General features: G+C 46.4%; 1 protein-coding gene across 3 annotated transcripts; it reads left to right on the forward strand.

The window, feature by feature from the left end:
* Positions 1–94: 94 nt before the first annotated feature.
* Positions 95–14,042, forward strand: U2AF1 (U2 small nuclear RNA auxiliary factor 1). 3 transcript variants are annotated; one of them, XM_039480528.2, is made up of 9 exons: positions 95–232; positions 3,300–3,387; positions 6,235–6,301; positions 7,144–7,210; positions 11,184–11,233; positions 11,391–11,489; positions 12,023–12,156; positions 12,238–12,330; positions 13,756–14,042. In XM_039480528.2, exons 5-9 carry the CDS (start codon positions 11,204–11,206, stop codon positions 13,901–13,903), a joined length of 504 nt encoding a protein of 167 aa, XP_039336462.1. In that variant the 5' UTR covers positions 95–232; positions 3,300–3,387; positions 6,235–6,301; positions 7,144–7,210; positions 11,184–11,203; the 3' UTR covers positions 13,904–14,042. The 3 variants fall into 3 exon arrangements, with proteins under 3 accessions (XP_039336462.1, XP_039336460.1, XP_039336459.1); XM_039480526.2 differs by lacking the exon at positions 7,144–7,210; XM_039480525.2 differs by lacking the exon at positions 6,235–6,301.
* The last annotated feature ends 3,463 nt before the right edge of the window (positions 14,043–17,505 follow it).

The following is a 17,505-nucleotide window of genomic DNA, read 5'->3' on the forward strand; positions in this document are numbered from 1 at the left end:
TACGCACTCCCAACGCGCATACGTCCCGCCCACGCGCACGCAGCGCCTCTCCTGATTGGGCATTGCTGCCACGTCGGGGCTGGGAAGAGCGTCGTCGCGCCAGGGTGACGTCTCCTGCGGGCGTCTGCAGGGTTGGCGGCGTCGGCAGCAGTGTCGGCGGCGACGGCGGTGGCGGCGGCGGGTGGGAAATGGCGGAGTATCTGGCCTCCATCTTCGGCACCGAGAAAGACAAGTGAGTGGGAGCCGCCCGTCGGGGTTTGGGCGCGATCGGGGCGCGGGGCAGCCGAGGCGGCGGAAGGGCGACCAGGGAGGCCCGAGCGGGCCGGCGCGGCGGCGGCGGGGGGAGGGGCGCGGCGGCGGGAAGGTGCGGCGGCCCTTCCGGCCCCTCGCGCGCCCTCCGGGAGTCGCGCGCCGCGGCCGCCTCGTGGACCGCGCGGCGGAAGAACGGAGCGGGGCCGATGAATGGGGCTTCTTTTTGGGGCGCTCGCTCCCGCGCCGGGGCCTGGGCGGGCTGGTCGCCCCAGGTCCGGGCCTTCAGCCTCTGGCCTCCGGAAGCCGCCTCGAGCCGCGCTGAAAGTTGCCCGGCGCCTCCGGGCCTTCTCGGTGTGGACACGTTTGCTCCAACTTTGAGCTGTGCAAGTCCTGTGCAGCGAGCTCTGGTGCCAGCCTCGCCAGGATTCGGTCGCGTTTCTAACTTAGGGTCCTAAGCGTTGGTGTTTTGTCCACTTAGCAAGCCTCTTGCCTGTTTAAGCGACCACTGGGCCGGCAGTAAGGACACATGACGAGGAAAAGTATGGTGGAGACTACTGGATTAACTATCTAACCACAAAAGACGTGATCCGCTCTTAAAACACAGGTGCTCCTCGATTTACGATGGGATTGCGTTCCGATAAACCCATCATGAATCGAAAATGCCTTTAATGCCCCGATAAACCCATCGTATAAGTTGAAAGCTTTTAAGTCCTGTTCTTTAACTGTTCTTGACACAGTTCTAATATAAAGAAAAAGATGTTTTGGTGCGTTTTTTCCTTAAGGTTGCATGCTTTCCCTAATCAACTGTTAGGTTAAAAGCAAAACATAATTTCAGCTTTGTTCAGTTGCCGCCTTGACACGTATCAATTTCCAGTGAGTTGGCTGTAGTTTAGGCTAAAGCGAATGTTTTCAGACGTTTGAAAGATGATTCTTTCTTTGAAAACCTAAAGACTCAGCATCTGGCTTAATCTACTGGTTCAGTAAGTAGATTATCTTGGCATTCCTCGGTGCCATACAAAGCTAACATGACTGTGTTTTCAATGATAAACTCCTAAATATGTCATAGATGTTTTTAATGCCACGTTTTTCAAACGCTATTTTAAATGTTTCTCTTTTCCAGGATGGAGTCTATTTTGTAAAATGTTCTCTTCACACATGGTAGAATCTCCTGTGTTGTTTGGATGAGGGGGCTGTATTTCTTTCTAGCAAAATTTTAAGTCAAAATCACCAGTAATAGTCACACTCCAGAAACATGTAGTGGAGGTCAGCCAATTTCTGGAGCCTTAGACATGGTTAAAATTTGGATATTATCCTTAAGGAACTCATGGTATGATCTTGGTGAATGAATAGACAACAGCTCTACTGGAACAAGAGGCTTCTCTGAGTTTAGGATGAAGAACTGAACACTTGTAGGATCAGGGGGCATCATTAATTTCACCTTTTCATAATCGTCTGTGCCGTGACTTTTGTGTCTTATAAAAGGCTATATTCCTATATTTCTGTTGTAATCATATTTCAACCTGTTTGGGCTATACTGTAAAAGTTATGGTTATAATTCAGAACAGTTGACTATTTAATCTGGGTTTACTTGTGTTTTCTTTTCAGGGAGAATGGGGTTTTAGCTTCCAGGAAACAGGATCAGCTCCTAAAAAATAAAGCTGATGGTTTCTTTTAACTTTGTTTTAATTATTACTTAAGAATAAAACATAGATCTCAACCAATTAAAAAATATTCAGCTTATTGTGCATCTGAAGTCATAGATGTTTTCTAGATTCAGGCATATCCTGATAGCTTGTCTATGGTTTAATTATATGGAATAATCGGATATTAATTGTTTAACCACAGGGTTTGCCCATTCCGAGGTAGTTTTTCAATAATCTTTATTTTCAGATGACTTCCTAAAGATATGCTGTTGTCTCATCAAGTTAGATAATCTAAAGTAAGACCTATAAGTTTGCAAATATAGATAATCACTTTCCTCTCCTGGCAAATTCACTTTCCCATCTTTATTGCTACCTGATAATAAATCGATGGCTAGTCAGTCTTCATGGTCCATCAGATTTCACTGAGGTTGAGGCCCTTCAATCTTAACTCTGGATTGACTGTTTAAAACATAATGACACTTGGTTTAAAAAAAAAATTGAATTTGAAAGGAGTCCATCTAGTAAGATGTCCTGATTCCTTAGAGATCTGCTTCCCTACCTGGCATTGCTGGCACACAGGCGTGATTGCTGGTTCCACTGGATATGGATGTGGATTGTCCGTGTATTCGCGCAGTATTAAGGGAAGGTTTTCCAAGAGACAGAAGGTGACGTTAGGTGTTTCCTAAGCTGGGTTTGGTCAGTCCCTTAACAGCTTGTTTTCGTTGTATTGAGACCAGGAGAATTGATTTACTTCAGACCTATTTTTTGGAACTCCCTGTTGGTCTGGTATCAGGGATTAGAGAGACTCTGAACTTGGTTTTCCATTTTCCTTAAATCGTGACAGCACTTCGTGAGCACTGTATATGAAACACACATACCTTCTAGCTGACTCTCAGAACAGTGCCACATGGAGTTTTCTTCATTACAAATGACACCTGAGAGCTAGGGTGACTTGCCCAAACCCAGGCCGCTGGCAGCAGAGTTGGGGTCTTAACCCTCACTACCCTGGTGTTTTCAAGAGAGGGCTTCATTGTGGAGAACTGGGGAGCAGATACAGCTTTCGTTACATGTAGCTTTAGATTAATTTAATACTCCATTTAAGGAAAAAAAAAAAAAGGAGAAAAGCTGTACAGTTAGGAAAATGGAGGGGATTTCAATGAGGAGGAGTCAAGTTGGAATTAGAAGAGTCTTTGGTGACGAGTAGGATATTCGAAGAAGGGGAAGTTGAAGTTCAGTTGTCCTAAAATACAGCAAGGAAGAGGAGGTGCTTAAAACCACAAAAAAACTGTGTCATGTTTCTGTGAGGTTAAAAAGCACTTTGATAGTGTGTATCGTGCTGATGACATAGTTCCGTGTGTTTGGTATCTTCCCAGCAAAATAATCAGCTCTTATTTTCCCTTACAGAGTCAACTGTTCATTTTATTTCAAAATTGGAGCATGTCGTCATGGAGACAGGTGCTCTCGGTTGCACAATAAACCGACGTTTAGCCAGGTTTGTTTGCTTTTTTTTTCATGTAAATTGTAAAAATTTCATGTTCTTTTCAAAGACAGTTAATTTCTACAGATTAAGCAAGTCATTTTTTTCTCTAGTTGTATTTTCCGTTTGTATTCATAAGTGTGTTCTTTGGTTAGAATGAGGCAGTTCCTCTCCCAGTGGAAGGTCTGAGAGCACCACTCCTTGTTTTTATCATTAGAGAAACTTTAAAAACAAGTTTTTGATGTTTATGTGTTGGCTGCGCCTGACATTCGGTGCCCTGCCATCTTCACTACCCCTCTCATAGACATGGGTCCAGAGGGGGTGGCCGTGCCAGCAGCCTTGGCTTAGCCTCTTCCAGGCACCAGTGGACATGGAGTGGGCTCTCTGCTCTCTGCTGTCTCCAGACAGTGGAGGTGATGGAGCCACTGTACGAGCTAGCATCATTGTCAGCAGGCCCGTGGCGCTGCTGGAGTTTCTCTGACTCTGTCCTCACTTCACATCCCTAGTTGAGGAAACAGCAACTTGCATCATGTCTTGGAAACATGAAAAATGGAGCTTAAAGGTAGAAAATGGGCCGTAAATTGCTCAGAGCGGATCTGTTCAGTGAATTGAGGAGTGCCTGTTGTCTTGGGCTTAGAGCCGCTCTGAGTTCAGTTCAATCAAAAGTTGTGATTTTTTGAGTCTTATTTTGGTCAGTTGAAGAAAAGACAAAGGTTTGTACACTGTAAAGGATCACTTGCGGGTGAAAGGGAGAAAGCACCTCTATCAGGAGCAGAAAACTTGTGCTCAAGTCGATGAGAACACTCGAAATTTGAAAATCTATGCCCAAGTCTTTCTAGACGGAGGGTTGGGGAGCTCCTTCCAACACCACCCCCCCACTTGAAGTCCAAATATGCAGCCTCTGAACTGTTGAGTAGATATTATGCGTGGCCTCTGGGAGCTGCCAGACTCTGCCTTTGAGCTCACATCTTTCTGTGTATGTTTTCCTGTGCGCATTTAAGAAAATCTGCCACTCGGTATAAGTGAGCTGGGAGGGAAACACGGGCTTTTTCCTGGTGATGCCCGTGGCCGACCTGCAGCGCACGGTGTTTTTAGAAGAGGCTGGTGGCTTTCCTCCATTGTCCGAATTACCAAGTGCATGGGGCAACCGCAGTCTGTTTTTTCATAGCTCTCAACATGTCTCTTTTTGTGAATTTCAAAATCTTGGAGAACTAGTTTTAAATTTACAATTGTTAAAAAAAAAAAAATTGTAATTGTTTTTTCTTGTGTGTTTTGATTTCTGAACTGAATCTCCCCTAATTAAGCCAGTGGCCCCGGATTGTGCTATAACCAAGCCCCTTAAGTGAGCTCCCAGTTCTGTGATGGGCAGGGGGGTGTCCCAAGTGGCTAAGAGAAATAAACTGTTCCCGATTCTAAAAGTTTTCTCTCATCTGGCCAGAGGCACTTGCTTTGTGTTTGTCTGGATCGGGGATTACCTGAGAATAGGAGCTTAGTTTAGGCACTCCGGATCAGTGTTGGGGAGAGCCCCTTGGAGCTTGATGGAGCCAGTAGAATGTGTCAGCTTAAGCACCCTAGCTTGATGTGTGAGTTCGTTCTGATTGGTTTTAGGCAATTCTAGCCCACCCCTGTTTTAATGGGACTGCATTGCCTCTTTATGTTAAGTTTCCTTCATTAATAGCCACTGCCATAATATCTGAGTGAGACCAACTGTGAATTTTACTGTTGAATAATTGAGCTCAAGTTTAGTTTTTCATCAGAGTTGTCATGAGTAAAGGCAGCTTTGGGAAAGCTCCCAGGCCTGAGTTCACTTGACTCCAGGCAGTACTTGACGTAAGCTTGGGGAAGAGACGGGCCCTGGTGCAGGTGCCAGTTTGAGTCTGAATGGTTCAGTAGTTTATCAGACCTCCCTCTTAGGTGGGCTTCCCGGCTGCAGACTTTTGACTGAGGGGCGCTCTTTATACAACCACTCCCCTTTGAATGGAGCTAGAAATGGAATTGGCTGGTTTTGTGAAACCACCACTGACAGAACTGCTTCCCATGCATACTGTTGAGATGAAACATTTATTTTTCCAAATCATACGAGTGATTGATTAGCTTGTAAATCTCTAGCATAATTTAGGGTGGGTGTCTTTATAAGCTGCTTACAGTGATATGGACATTAAGATTCATGTACTATATTAGCCTACTAACTTAAACATGGTTTGTTTTTTCAGACAACTTGATTTTAAGAAGAACGGTACAGTGTAAGGTTTCAAGTCTGCCTGATCCAGTTTAAAGCACAAGGGCTAAAAGGATTTTTTTTCCTTAAAAGAAGGATCGGAAAAGAGCAAATGTTTTAAGCTATTGTATTATGTAAACAGAGATCCCACCAAGAAAGTGTCAATCAGAGCCGGGTGTCCATGACAGTTGAGAAACCTGTTTGGTGTGCCTGTTTTGCTAGGAGACCAGAGAACTTGATGTACTGCAGACAGCTGAGTTACGCATTTGGTTTTGAAAAAATATCTTGCGTGAGGAATATGATTATAATGGGAACTTTTCCACATCTTGGTGTCTGCTAGCTTGAAGTACAAGAAAATGTTAGCGTTCTATTATTGATCTTGCATTAAAACACTTGAACATTGGAGACGGGGACCGCTCAAAACCGTACAGTTTCTTCTTGGTTGCTGGCCGACTTGACCAAGTCACTGCCCAAGCTCTGTTTTCATAATATGAGGGCTTTGGTGTACTCTTCAGAAGACAAGTGTCTGACTTGCGGGAGAAAGCAAGCGTGTAGCCATTTGCAAACAAATTGTCTCTTTGCAATTGTCTAATATATGCACAGCAGCCAGTAGAATTCCCCTTTTTATTTTTGTTTCCCCGCAGACCATCTTGATTCAAAACATCTATCGTAATCCCCAAAACAGTGCACAGACGGCTGACGGCTCACACTGTAAGTCCCACAGTTGGAGAAATTTTTTTAAAACAATGGTGTTAAAGAGCCCACTCTTAATTGAGACAATAGTGTTGGCTTCTGAGCTGCTGACATAGAGCTGTTGCAAACAGGACAAGGTGCTGGAACTCCTTGGCGCACACAGCAAGAACTTGATACGCGGCCACGTTCAGGAGGCTTTTCCCTGCTAGGGAGGGTCACTGGCCCGGCCACCTCCGTTGATTGACATATGTCATGAGAGCAGGTCCGTCCACGTGAAACGGATTTTAACCTTTTGAGCCGTTCATTGGTCTTTACAGTGACTGAACCCCTGGCCGTTATTAAGTTCTTTCTGTAAAATTAAAACTCATAGGAATATTAAGAAATCAATAAGGTAAGTCGCCCAATAAGTGTGGGTTTTATTTCACCATTATCATTTTTCCCCCAGGAAGTGGAGATTTCATGATATGTAACAATTGTATTTCTCTAATAACGGTAACTTTTTCCTTTAGTTTACATCGGCATCATTCTTTCTGAGTTTATTAAAAATTGTCTGTCATATCTAAGAACACTTTAGTGCAGCCTGCAAACGATTGTGCTTTTGCCTGAATTGGAATTTTGAAAAGCAGAGTGCATGTTGTGTAAGCAGAAGTACAAGCTTGGCATATCATGAGACCTCCGTCACACTGCAGTGTTAGGGTATCTCAAGGCAGCCATCAACTAAGAAAACGTCTCTGCTTCTGAAGAAATAACTTGCTCTTCTTTCAGCACTGAATCTCAACTGAAGCACTTGCCAGAGGCAGCCGGTTAAGTGTTTATCTTTAATTTTCCATAATATAAAGTTGTTGCGTTTTGTATTTCAGACCATTGCCCTCTTGAACATTTACCGTAACCCTCAAAACTCTTCCCAGTCTGCTGACGGTTTGCGCTGTAAGTTCATACAAGTTCCTTCCCCGGTTCCCTGGGCTTGCGTGTCAGAGCTCAGTGTCCACTGCACCTGGTCTGCCGTGCTAGTGTCAAGGACCGCATTTCACTAGAGGTGGCGAGGAGCTTCCGTCCCCCTGACCCCACGGAAACCACCTGTGCCGGCGATGTGCGCTCCCGCCGTGTGTCGGACAGGGAAAGGGCGCCCTTTACAACAGTCAGGAGTTGGGGCTGCTCCCTCTTCCCTTCCTTTGGCCCTCATCCTAGAGGGAACGTACTGGAATTAAACTCCGAGTCCCATTCCCTCTTAAGAGCAACAATATTTGAACATTTCTCTCACCTTCTGGAATTTTCGAAAGAAGTTATTTCAGATTTTATTTGTTAGCCTTTTTTTCTTGAACTCCATGTTGGAGTATACCCTTGACTTGTGAGAGAAGTGCTGAGAAAGTTCCCCAAATGAAGGTCTGTAGCTTGCATTGCCCCTGAGTTCTCTCCCAGCAGCCCCGTGCCACCCCGTCTAGCCTGCGCGGGAGTGCTCCACTCAGATAGGCCCTTGGCAGAAAAGATTGTCCCTTCTGTCCACACACTGCATGGATCCAGTCTCCAGCTCTGGGAGGTGGAATTGGTTTGCTCCATTTATAAGTAGCTCTAAACTAGGCATTCAGTAGACGCTACCAATTTCTTCCTGTACTGGGAAATACTAAATTTAGATTGTGGATATTTACTTAAAGATAATTCTTAGAGAACAAGATATAGATGTGTATGATTGGAAAGTTCAGAAGACTAACATGAATTTTTACAGCCATCCAGCTCTAGAATAAAAGTAGTCATTTATGGATACATTTAAATGAACACCTGGACTCTTGGTTAAATCAAAAAGTCCAAATCAAAGATAGACACTTGCCATTCACTATTCTGTTTTAAAGCAGTAAAAATCGAGGTGCCCTTGGATACCCACAAGCCTAAATTGTGTACATACTTGAACCAGAGCCCCTCAGTTAACAGGGTAACCTGCATGGGGCACGTGATCCAGGGGACAGTCCCCTCTGGAGCTGGCCCCACACTGGGAAGCCTCAGGGTTACGCTTCCTCGCACACAATGGTGCGCATTTCCATGTGTGGATGGGGACCTTCTTGTCAGCTTCTGCCAAGACACTAAATGCTTTCAGTGCTACTACTGACCTGATAGCAGAGATTTCTTTCCCTGAATAGGATGGTAGCAGGATTTACTTGGTAACCATGATTTTAAATACCTGGTTTTTTTGTTTGTTTGCCTTCTTTTGTTTTTTAAAGAAATAAGATGAATAGGAGGAGGGAAATGTTTATATATGCACTTATTAAAGAATTTTTGTTAATAACCCTGCCCTGGGATAAAAGCGAATGGAAGTAGATGACTGAGTAACAGTGATTAATTCTTTGCCCTGCTCGTTTATTTGGGGACTGTGTATGCTTTATTGACAACAGAATGTTGTATTAGTTTTCTTTGTGTCTTTATTTGCAGTTCACAGTACTTTTGTTTTGTGTATGCTACAAACTAAAAGCCTAGCAATTACGATATATTCCAGTTCTGGGGTCCAGATTCTGCAAATTAGATCAAATTCTAATTCATCATTTTAGGAAGAAATCAGTTGCCTAAAAGTATTGGCTCTTTTTAACATAGCCTTTAGTATGTAGAAAAATAAGCTTCAAATGTATGGGTTAAAGTTAAATATCAATCGCAGTTTAAGAATGATATTTCTGTTAAGAAAACTGCTTTGTTTTCCAAGTTGTAGTATTTAACATAAGTTGAGTCATGAATAAGTTTTAAATCAATATTGTAATGCACTTGTCTCTGCCTTTCAAGTCATTCGATTGACTGAAACATTTTAAGCAGAATAAATGTAGCTAATAGTTTGAAATAATCACCACAAAAACCTTTTCTCAAAGCTGCTTAAAGTTTGAGCATGTAAATATTTTTCTCCCCTTCACACTTTTCTGATGTGGGGAAGGAAATGAGTTTTAAATACTACAATATGCCCTTGGTTACAGGCTTCTTTGGCCTGCTTTTCTGTTGTTTATAACTTGATTTCTATTCGGAGAGGAAGGCACATTCCCAGTAGCTTTTAAATGGAGATATCCTGTGATACGATTTACAGGCTCGCAGAGTAGTTACACTTAATAAAATTTGGGCTTGAAAGCAAAGTAGAATCCTAGAAGTTCAAAAATAGCTAAAACAGCCCAGTTAGGTTAGAAAGTGAACTTCAATCATTCTCAGAATTCAAAGACTAGAACTTATTTTTTATTGTTAAAGATGAAAAGGGGGCTGGGCATGGTAGCTCACGCCTGTAATCCCAACACTTTGGGAGGCAAAGTTGGGGAGATCACAAGGTCAAGAGATCAAGACCATCCTGGCCAATACGGTGGCACGTGCCCATGGTCACAACTATTTGGGAGGCAGAGGCTGCAGTGAGCCCAGATCGCGCCACTTCACTCCAGCCTGGTGCCAGAGTGAGACTCCATCCCAAAAAAATAAAAAAAATTTTTTAACAAAAGTTTTAAGCAAAGCTCAAAGACCTTTGTGCCAGCAGTCAGATGCACAGGCTGTGTTGGGTGCACAGGCTGAGGCAGCTGGCCCAACCTGGAAACCAGTCTGGCTTTTGCCAGCTCCTGATCTAGCAGATTTAACATGTTTATTGAGATACTAGCTTTGTGATTTCTCAGGGTGTAGAGAATTCTAGGATTTGAACATAAAATTTGATAGAATGGGCCAGGCACAGTGGCTCTCACCTGTAATCCCAGCACTTTGGGAGCTGAGGTGGGTGGATCACCTGAGGTCAGGAGTTTAAGACCAGCCTGGCAAAAAAAAAAAAAAATTAAATTTGATAGAATGATAATGGGGATAGAGTGTAAATTTGCAAAATCTACCCACACAACAGACATGATTTTACCTAATACATGTGAATTATGAAGAATAAACTGATGAAAATAGTATGGGAATATAAAACTTAAGAATGCTTTATCAACAAAGCATTGTAACATTCCCTTTATTTGAGGGCATCCAAAATACTGCAGTGTTGCGTGGTAACTATCCTACTGAGTCTTCATGGTTGCTTGGGTTTTAATCACATCAGAAAGAATTTTAGAGCATTCCATGGCTGGCAGTCCATAAAAGACTAGTTAGGAACATACACTCTTAATCATTTACCCTGCTTTTGGCTTTCATTTTAAACTAATAGAAGAAGGGGAAACATCAGTGTGCTTACTTGGCCTTTATTCTAAATCTTAAAAGGAAGAAAAAAATTTTTTTTTTTTTTTTGAGCTCCCACTACGTGGGAGGGGATTCCAGAGAGCTGGAAATCCCTTTATCTTAAAATTTCTTACTTTGAGGCCAGGCACAGTGGCTCATGCCTGTAATCCCAGCACTTTGGGAGGCCAAGGCTGGAGGGCGGGGGATCACCTGAGGTCAGGAGTTCGAGACCAGCCTAGCCAACATGGTGAAACCCCATCTCTGCTAAAAATTTTTTTAAATTAGCCAGGCGTGGTGTTGCGTTCCTGTAATCCCAGGGACTCCGGAGGCTGAGGCATGAGAATTGCTTGAACCCAGAGGTGGAGGTTGCATTGAGCCAAGATCGTGCCACTGCACTCCAGACATTGCCACTGCACTCCAGCCACTGGGCGCCAGAGCAAGACTGCATCTTGGAAGGGAAGAAAATTCTTAGTTTGAGAGTCACTTTTTTGCTCACACTTTTCCCTTTCAATGCTGATTGAAGCTGGTTGTGATTTTACTATTTTAGTGGCCAGAATTGAGACTGCCGTGGGGGCATGTAGCATCTCACCACACTGGACACCATTCCCAAGTAGCCATGTGGCTCAGCCTCCTGCGGGGTGCAGCTCTGCTGGGCTTTCCTCTAGAGAATCTCGTGTGTGTTACTGTAGCAGTTTAAGCACAAGAGTTCATTGGGTTAACGCGTTCTAACCAGCAAGATTTCTGTTGTTTCCAGGTGCCGTGAGTGATGTTGAGATGCAGGAACACTATGATGAATTTTTTGAGGTGAGAGAATTGACCTCTGTCACTGATAGGCCTGTTCACCTTCTGTGTCTGTTTGGAAGGATTTAAAGTTTTTCTCCGCTAATAAACATACATGAGTTATATCTAATTATACTTTTTAATGTGTAACAAACCTTAAACCACTGTGATCTCCCTTCAGGAGGTTTTTACAGAGATGGAGGAGAAGTATGGGGAAGTTGAGGAGATGAACGTCTGTGATAACCTGGGCGACCACCTGGTGGGGAACGTGTACGTCAAGGTAGGAGCCAGACCAGGCGGCACGCGGCCGCCCCGTGAGCCGGCGCTCAGGCCGACAGGAGGGGTGCCTGTCGCGGTTGGCCCTGGGGTCCCGGGTGCACAGACGCACGGCAGGGCTCGGGGGCGCCGGCTCGCTGCTTGCCGGCTGTGTTGCGCAGCGGTGGCTGGCCTGCCCGTGGCCCGGCCGGCAGAACTGAAGGACGGACTCAGTGTAGAACGTTTAGTGCCTGTTGGTTAGAAGCTCTTTGGACTAAGGAAAAGTTAGGTTTACTCACAGGTTTCGCTGCTTTTTTATTGAATAAAAATGTCTTTGCCTACACAGTCACATTTGCTCCCTTAACCAGTTGAATTTGCAAATGAAAGCGGCATTTGGCAAAATCTGGAAGTTAATCTGATTGAAAACACGGAGTGTGTAAATTGTCCTCCAGTGCCGTCCGCCCTCCCGTACCTGGGTGTGCGTCTCATGCGTGTGTGGTCAGTAATCGGGAGGGTCAGTAAAGCGTGGTGGCGAGCGCGTCTGTCTTCCGTCTCCAGTTTCGCCGTGAGGAAGATGCGGAAAAGGCTGTGATTGACTTGAATAACCGTTGGTTTAATGGACAGCCGATCCACGCCGAGCTGTCGCCCGTGACGGACTTCAGAGAAGCCTGCTGCCGCCAGTATGAGATGGGGTGAGTGCGGGCGACTGGCGTGGTGGCTGCGCGGTCCGGGCTCTCTGCACACAGCGTAGTGAGTGTCTCCTTCTCCCACAGAGAGTGCACGCGAGGCGGCTTCTGCAACTTCATGCATTTGAAGCCCATTTCCAGAGAGCTGCGGCGGGAGCTGTACGGGCGCCGGCGCAAGAAGTGAGTGTCCTGTGTCCACTGCCACGCTCCGTGGCTGCTCGCCCTCCTCACCCGTCACCCCTCCAAAAGCAGTTTCGCATAGGTTTCGTTTTTGTTTTTTTAAAGGCAGTGCTTAGAACATAGTACATGTTTTTAAATATCCAAATATCCTCTTTGGAGAAGAATACTCACCTGCACAAAGGTAACTTCATTATCCAACTTCTCGAGTAGAGGCCAAAGCTAAATAGCCAAGTACGAGGGCGGGTAGCGGGCAGCCTTGGGAATGAGGCTCGCGGAGACAGTGGGCACTCTGTTTCTTCTCCCAGATGTTACTAATAATGCTAGATGTCATGGCCTCCTTTACACCAGGGATGGCTTCCCTGGACACACTGAAAGAACTGTCTTGGGCCACACATAACATACACTAATGCTAGCTGATAACTTTAAAATTGCAAAAACATCTCATGATGTTTTCAGAAAGTTGGTGAATCTGTCTGTGTTGGGCTGCAGGTTGGACAAGCTTGCTCTAAATATCTCACATATCCATTGGGGCGGCTTCTGGTTTTGTTGGTTGGTTTCAGGGCATTTCATTTTGTTTTGGGGGATTGGTGGCATCCTCCTTTCGGGACACTGGCAGAATTGGGCCCGGTGGTCACATCTAACAGATCCTACATTTAAATGCCTGACAGTCAGGTCACAGAACAGAGAAGACCAAGATGGCACAGTCTAACAAGTTGCATTTCCTAGTTAGATTGAGGTCTGAGTCTAGAAGGGTTCTCATCCCTCTTCAGTTAAACGTGTCTTAGGAAATAGATGGTGATGGCTTTATTGTCAACACAGAAGAAGCATAAAAGAAAAGTGACCTGACTGTCCCCAGCCCAAAAACCAGCCTGATAGACACACAGTGGCTGTAAGCACCGGAAGAGGGGGGGCTTGGTCGGAAAGTCCCTGAAGTGCAGTGTCAGTGAGGGTTGGGGATGGTGTGTGTCCAGTTCATTTTACCAGGATTTCCTGTGATCATTTGAGCTGGTTCTAGAAGACAGAAGATGGAAGATAATTACACTGTTCACTTCTAAGCTGCACTTTTTTGACAGTCTCACTCTGTTGCCCAGGCTGGAGTATAGTGGTGTGATCTCAGCTCACTGCAGCCTCCGCCCCCAGGGTTCAAGCGATTCTCCTGCTCCAGCCTCCTGAGTAGCTGGGATTACAGGCGCCTGCTGCTGCGCCCGGCTAATTTTTGTATTTTTAGTAGAGACGGGGTTTTGCTGTGTTGGCCAGGCTGGTCTTGATGTCCTGACCTTGTGAGCCACCATGCCCAGCCTGGCAGTGTATTTCTTTGTCAGTACCGTTGACGTGAGGAGATGCACAGCGTTTCAGAGTGAGTTGCGGTTCTGTTGCATGCTCTGATTTGGATGGCATGGTTTTGTTTCTGTTCTTCGGTTGCAGGCACAGATCAAGATCCCGATCCCGTGAGCGGCGTTCCCGGTCTCGAGACCGTGGTCGTGGTGGTGGCGGTGGCGGTGGTGGAGGCGGCGGCGGACGGGAGCGTGACAGGAGGCGGTCGAGAGATCGTGAAAGATCTGGGCGATTCTGAGCCATGCCATTTTTACCTTATGTCTGCTAGAAAGTGTTGTAGTTGATTGACCAAACCAGTTCATAAGGGGAATTTTTTTTAAAAAACAACAAAAAAAAAAACACAAAGATGGGTTTCTGAATAAAATTTGTAGTGATAACAGTGTTCTCAGTGTAACTTTTTTCTCGTGGAAGTTCTTTAAATGTCTGTATAGACCTGCTAGTCATCAATGTTGGTGGTAAAGATTCATAATATCCGTCTCCCACTTTGAGTATAAATGAAATTGTACTTTTTAACTTAGGGCATGAAATAAAACACATACCAGGTGAGGGGTAAATATTCTTGTTACCTACTTCTGAAGAAATGATCCAGACTCTCTCAGAACTGTCCTAGACAGCCTTTTGGGCTCTCTCTTGTAAGTGGTTACTGAAGAAATACTTTGCTGTAATGAGTACACAAGCTGTAGACTGCATCCGGCCTGCGGCCTGCGTTACCTTCTCTCATTTCCTGAGTCGGCTTCCAGAGCCCGGTGCATTCCAGGGAGGCACGTGAGAGGGAGCTTGGATGCTCGTGTGGCACACCGTGGACCCGTGGTCTCTGTTCGTATTTCCTTTCTCCGATGGCTGTGGGAGCCAGAAGCCAGCGCCGCCAGTCTGCCTTCAGGCACTATCTGGTGTTTTCCCTGAGCTGCTTGTGTTTAGGAATTCAGGCTGTCTGTGCTGGTGACTGTGGTGACAACCAGCTGACCGATGCGGGGATCCTGCCACAAGTCAGTTACTGGGGGCTGAGCCTTGCACTCCTAAGACCGAAACGTTCAAAGTGTGGCTTTCCCAAACCATGCCCCGGTGGCCATATACCTCATCCTCAAAAGCCTCCCAGCTCTGAGCGGGAGGCACCAGGCTCTCCTGTCCTGCTCCACTCCCCGTGGGGCCTCCTTGACAAATCCCACTGACCAGGTAGGGGAGTGGCTAGGTCCTAACTCAACACTCAGTGAAGATTGGCACCACTTGACCCGTGTATCTCACGAAAGCCCCTTTGTGTGTGATGAAATTCTAAAAGGTGTTGATGTTGAGTCACCTGGGAGGCTGAAGTGAGCTGTGATCATGGCCACGGCACTCCCTGCCTCGGCAACAGTGAGACCTTGACTCTTAGATAAAATTGTATATTATAGTCATGGGCAGATACGTTTCAATGGGTTATTGGCAGTGTTGGCAATGTAGGTCATTTATGCCCTTGTACTCTGTGTCTCAACAGTTGGTACAGACCAGGCACAAGGTGTCAGCCCCGTAATCCCAGCACTTTGGGAGGCCAAGGTGGGCAGATCATCTGAGGTTAGAAGTTTGAGACCAGCCTGACCAACATGGAGAAACCCTGTCTCCACTAAGAATACAAAATTAGCCGGGTGTGGTGGTACATGCCTGCAATCCTAGCTACTCGGGAGGCTAAGGCGGGAGAATCGCTGAATCTGGGAGGCGGAGATTGAAGTGAGCCAAGATTGTGCTACTGCACTCCAGCCTGCCGACAGAGTGAGACTCCGTCTCAGAACAGAAACAAACAAAAAAAACACAACACTTTATTTAGTCCAGCAGTTCCCAGACCGTGAATTTCACATTCCACATAGATTTTGTGGAAGAAATGTGATCAACATGGATCCAGCTTTTAATTTGCCAAGTGGGACTTTTTAGCTTGCTCTCAAGTTCCACGATCATTTCATGAAAAGTTGTATTTTGGAAATATTTAAACATACGTGACAGTAGGGAATGTGGTAATAAAGCCCACATGTGGCCGGGCGCGGTGGCTTACACCTGTAATCCTAGCACTTTGGGAGGCTGAGGCAGGTGGATTGCCTGAGCTCAGGAGTTTACCAGCCTGGGCAACATGGTGAAAGTCCATCTCTACTAAAATACAAAAACTTAGCCGTGTGTGGCGGCATGTGCCTGTAATCTCAGCTACTAGGAAGGCTGAGACAGGAGAACCACTTGAACCTGGGAGTGGAGCCAAGATTGCGCCACTGCACTCCAGCCTGGGCGACGATGCAATGCCGTCTCAAAAACCCACAGGCTTTACCCTGAGCACCTAAGTTTGCCTCCCTATGCAGAGGACCCAGAAGAGGACACCCCTTGAGTGTGATCTGTGTTACGACACTCGCTGCAGTGGCTTGTTTTTCAGGTTTGCCAGGCTCCACGGGTTTGCAGCCACCTGACGGCCAGCACCGCCTGGACGCTGGGACCTGCGCGCACGCCAGAGGTGGTGAGCAAGACGCAGTGCCTGGCTGGCGAATGCTGCGCCTCTGCCCTTGAGAAGCAGGGCCCAGATCGAAGCAGCGCTCCCAGGAACCGCTCCGCTCCCAGAGCTCCCTTCATCCAGATGAGCAGCCCGGGAAGTGAGAGGTCCAGCAGGGGCAGCAGGGTTAGAATCTCAAGGGCTTTGAAGTAGCAAAACTGGACCAGGGCCTCGGGGCATGGAAGGTGAATTCTACCTTCCCTGAAAATTCAGTCACCGGCAAGGGGAGTTGTTGACATGGGACAAAGCAGGAAGAAAAGGGACCTCATTAGAGCAGCTCTTTTTCCTGGTTGACCCACACAAGCTCTGCAGAAGAGGGGACCGCTTCAGAGACCCAAAGGGGATCAGGCTCTCCCGGCGTGCTGCCCGCTGCAGGTGCCAGACAGTCTAATCGACGAGCTCCGACAAGAAGGGGCGTTGGCTTCTGTAAGAAAGGCCCAGTGGCCTTGCCCTGCTGCTCCGGCCTGTGCGGCGTGGGCCCCGTGTCACGTCAGGCGAATAGCGGATGGCCGACGCAGGCCGCGACAGACGCCCAGCATCTCGGTCTCATGGGCCCAAGTTGGCATCATCACCTATTTTTCCAACCTGTAAGAAAGGTCAGCTTCCAAATTCTATGAACTGAGTGTGATACTGATCAAAGCGGCCCACAAAACTCCACCTCCTAGTTCTGAATATGGATGCAAAAACCCCACATCACTCTTCGTAGAGTCCAGCAGCATGTTAAGGTAAATCTGCCACTCGTAGTGGGTGCAACTCAGCCCAGGAACCCAAGTGTGGGTGCCATCAAGTATTTCCTCTGTTCTAAGTTTTGTTACATTGTTCCTTTTTTTTTTTTTTTTTTTTTTGAGGTGGGGACAGTCTCGCTTTGTTGCCCAAGCTGGAGTGCAGTCCCATGATCTTGGCTCACTGCAACCTCTGCCTCTCAGGTTCAAGTGATTCTTCTGCCTCAGCCTCCCACGGAGCTGGGACCACAGGTGCGTGCCACCACATCCGACTCATTTTGTATTTTTCGCCACGGGGTTCCACCATGTTGGCCAGGCTGGTATCGAACTCCTGACCTCAGGTGATCCACCCACTTCAGCCTCCCTAAATTCTGGGATTGTAGGCATGAGCCACCATGCCCAACCAACACAGTTTCTTATGGTTCTCCCAGTTAGGCTTACATTGTATCTCTTAGCTGGTTTCCATGTCTGCCATATTTTTAATCAGATGCATGATACATACAGCAAAGTACCTAAAAGCTAAAGCCGGTTTAAAGGACAACTGCAAGGTGACCGTCCTGGTCAGGAAGCAGACGGTGCCGGCACCCCGGCCAGCCCTCCCTGGCCGGAAACTCTTCT

The sequence above is a fragment of the Saimiri boliviensis genome, chromosome 18 (assembly GCF_048565385.1).
Source record: "Saimiri boliviensis isolate mSaiBol1 chromosome 18, mSaiBol1.pri, whole genome shotgun sequence".
Classification (NCBI taxonomy): domain Eukaryota; kingdom Metazoa; phylum Chordata; class Mammalia; order Primates; family Cebidae; genus Saimiri; species Saimiri boliviensis.

Excerpts from the sequence above, each read along its gene's own strand:
- U2AF1 (XM_039480526.2), top strand. The coding sequence starts at position 189 with ATGGCGGAGTATCTGGCCTCCATCTTCGGCACCGAGAAAGACAA. Across the intron at positions 233-3,299 it reads TTCGGCACCGAGAAAGACAA|AGTCAACTGTTCATTTTATT; the intron begins GTGAGTGGGAGC and ends TTTCCCTTACAG. Across the intron at positions 6,302-11,183 it reads GACGGCTGACGGCTCACACT|GTGCCGTGAGTGATGTTGAG; the intron begins GTAAGTCCCACA and ends TGTTGTTTCCAG.